This window comes from Palaemon carinicauda, chromosome 14 (genome assembly GCF_036898095.1).
Source record: "Palaemon carinicauda isolate YSFRI2023 chromosome 14, ASM3689809v2, whole genome shotgun sequence".
NCBI lineage: Eukaryota > Metazoa > Arthropoda > Malacostraca > Decapoda > Palaemonidae > Palaemon > Palaemon carinicauda.
Genome location: NC_090738.1, coordinates 100,283,420 through 100,285,919, shown reverse-complemented (window position 1 = coordinate 100,285,919; position 2,500 = coordinate 100,283,420). Strand labels below are relative to the sequence as shown.

Below are 2,500 nucleotides of genomic sequence, written 5' to 3'. Positions count from 1 at the left end.
ACAGTCACTGAACTCCAATAATGTTGATGATTTTATAAATATATTTTTGATATTGAATAATTGTTTGTATGTTATTTCATAATTTTAAAATGTCACTAATGCATCCATTCATAAAATACTAATACTTTTCTTTAGGAAAATTAAATATGATAAAAACAAGGTATGAAAAGGGAAACAAGAAAACAGTGATAAAGCTGGAGCTTGTTATCCAAGATATAAGAGATTTCCCAGTTTTACAATAACCCATTGTGACCTCGAGTAACAATGCTAAAAACGTTGCCACGTGGGATGCTGCTTATAGCGAAACGTTTAAAGCGCCGTTGAAACGTTGGGATGAAAACCACAAGGAAACACGCCCCTCTTACCACAAAGGCTCGCTGATGGGAATTACTGGGCGTGACGCCCACGCCTTTGCTTTTCCCTATTAGCTTTTGCTTCGTATTGGAAGAGATAATGAGATTGTGTCGTGGATGCTGAGCAATATGTTACATTGTACATAATCTTTGTGTTACAAAGAAGAAATAACAGTAATGTTCGAGTATCCAAAATACAAGCTAGGTACCGACAGGAAGTTTTGGCCCAGATACTTTCTAACCTTGAAGTAGGAAATATTCTAAAAAAAAAGTTTTCACATTTCCCTGAAACCTCAAAATACTAAATTTACTGCCATATTTTGCATGGAATTATTTGAACCATCCTTACTCTTCTATGTTCATGTTGGTGAATTAGTTTGTGTAAAGTGGAACAGATAGGAAGATTTCCGTTAGTGAGAAAAATATTCAATAGTGAAATCGAAAAGGGAAATACAGCTAAATTTCTAATAAAAAGCAAGGATTAAATTATTCCAGATGCAAGGTTACGTTTAAAAGACCGCGTTAAAACAATTAACATCAGTCATATACAAATAACAGAGAAACTACTTCTCCAGATGTGTTGATGATTGTTGTGGGAGGTCTATTTGCAATGGTTTAGGTGTCAATAAACTCAACCTTCCTCATGTTGGATTCAGTATTGGGTAACCATAAACATTGGTAAACAGAGATTGTTAAAAAGCAAAATGTGGGTTTTGAAATAATAAAAAAGCAACAGAACAGATCGCCAAATGTTTGTTTATGTTGCTAAGCAATAAATATGAAAAAAAAAAAATTAAGCAGAAAAGGTGGGTTTTCGATGTTAAATTATATTTTATGAAATTTGCAATAAGTTAATTGCTGACAACTTCCTTTAAGTTAAGAGATTGAATGACGATGTAACCTTAACAATAGAACTTTTTTTTAATATTAGGATGTAGGATTAAGTGACAAAATCCTATAATAAACCAATCCGTCGGGAAGGCAAGTGCAAATCCCTTATGCCAACATAGAATGGTACAGATACAACTCTGTTCTAAGAAAAGTGTTGATAAGAAGTCGAATTTATATTTCTTTTAAATTGAAGTTCTCTCTCTCTCTCTCTCTCTCTCTCTCTCTCTCTCTCTCTCTCTCTCTCTCTCTCTCTCTCTCTCTCTCTGAAGTATTGCTGTTTTCTTGACTAAAGAGTGTCGCTAACTTCCGACGTCTTAAGTATCTCCGCAAGGAGAAGTTTTAGGAAAAACGTAACTTTTAAACTCAGTCGGTTTTCAAAATAAAAAATCCTGAGGAAAATAGCCTCGAAGCACGAAAGGTAACAGTTTCCCAAAACAAAACTTTGCACATTTTGCTTCTTTAGTTAATTCTACTTCCGATTAGTTTAGATATCCTATACGATTTTAATTAATCATTCATTCCCCATGTCCTTATTCTTAGATGTGTGTATGTGTAAATACAAACATAAAGGAATGTATCAGTTTAAAGGAACCTCACACTTTTGTCAGCTGTGATTAAATAACATTTACGCATGAAAAAAAAAATAATACAGTAAATACCGCCGGAACTATAAAAGGAGAACGACAAACAAAGGATCAAAACAGAAAACAAACAACGTGATCTTGAACACTAACAAGACGTTAACAGAAAAGTTGATGAAATTTCTAAAAAATCTCTAGAATCCCGTGAGCGGAATTGTAAAAAGTATTGCATAAAAGGAAAACAGTAAAAATATTCCGTTTTGAAATTTGACCACTTGCAAGAAGAAATGGTCTAGCATATATATATATATATATATATATATATATATATATATATATATATATATATATATATATATATATATATATATATATATATATATCTATATATATATACACATATATATATATATATATATATATATATATATATATATATATATATATATATATATATATATATATATATATATATATATATATGTAATTTTTTTTTCTTTTTTTAATATTCTCCCAACAGTAATTTTTGTCGATAAAGGAACGGCTATAACAAAAATTCTTAAGCAAACCAATGGAGTCCCAATTCAATTGGGTTGGAATTGTACGTTGATGGGTATTGTAGGCCTGGTCAGCTAGGACAGATAAAGGGCAATGAAAGTTGGCACATAATGTTTT

General features: G+C 31.2%; 1 protein-coding gene across 1 annotated transcript in view; it reads right to left on the bottom strand.

The window, feature by feature from the left end:
- Positions 1-387: 387 nt before the first annotated feature.
- LOC137652902 (glycine receptor subunit alpha-4-like) overlaps positions 388-2,500 on the bottom strand; it is a 27,803-nt gene continuing 25,690 nt past the window's right edge. The window contains exon 4 of the mRNA XM_068386299.1: positions 388-501. Coding sequence (XP_068242400.1) covers positions 388-501 — 114 coding nt within the window. The remainder of the gene's footprint in view (positions 502-2,500) is intronic.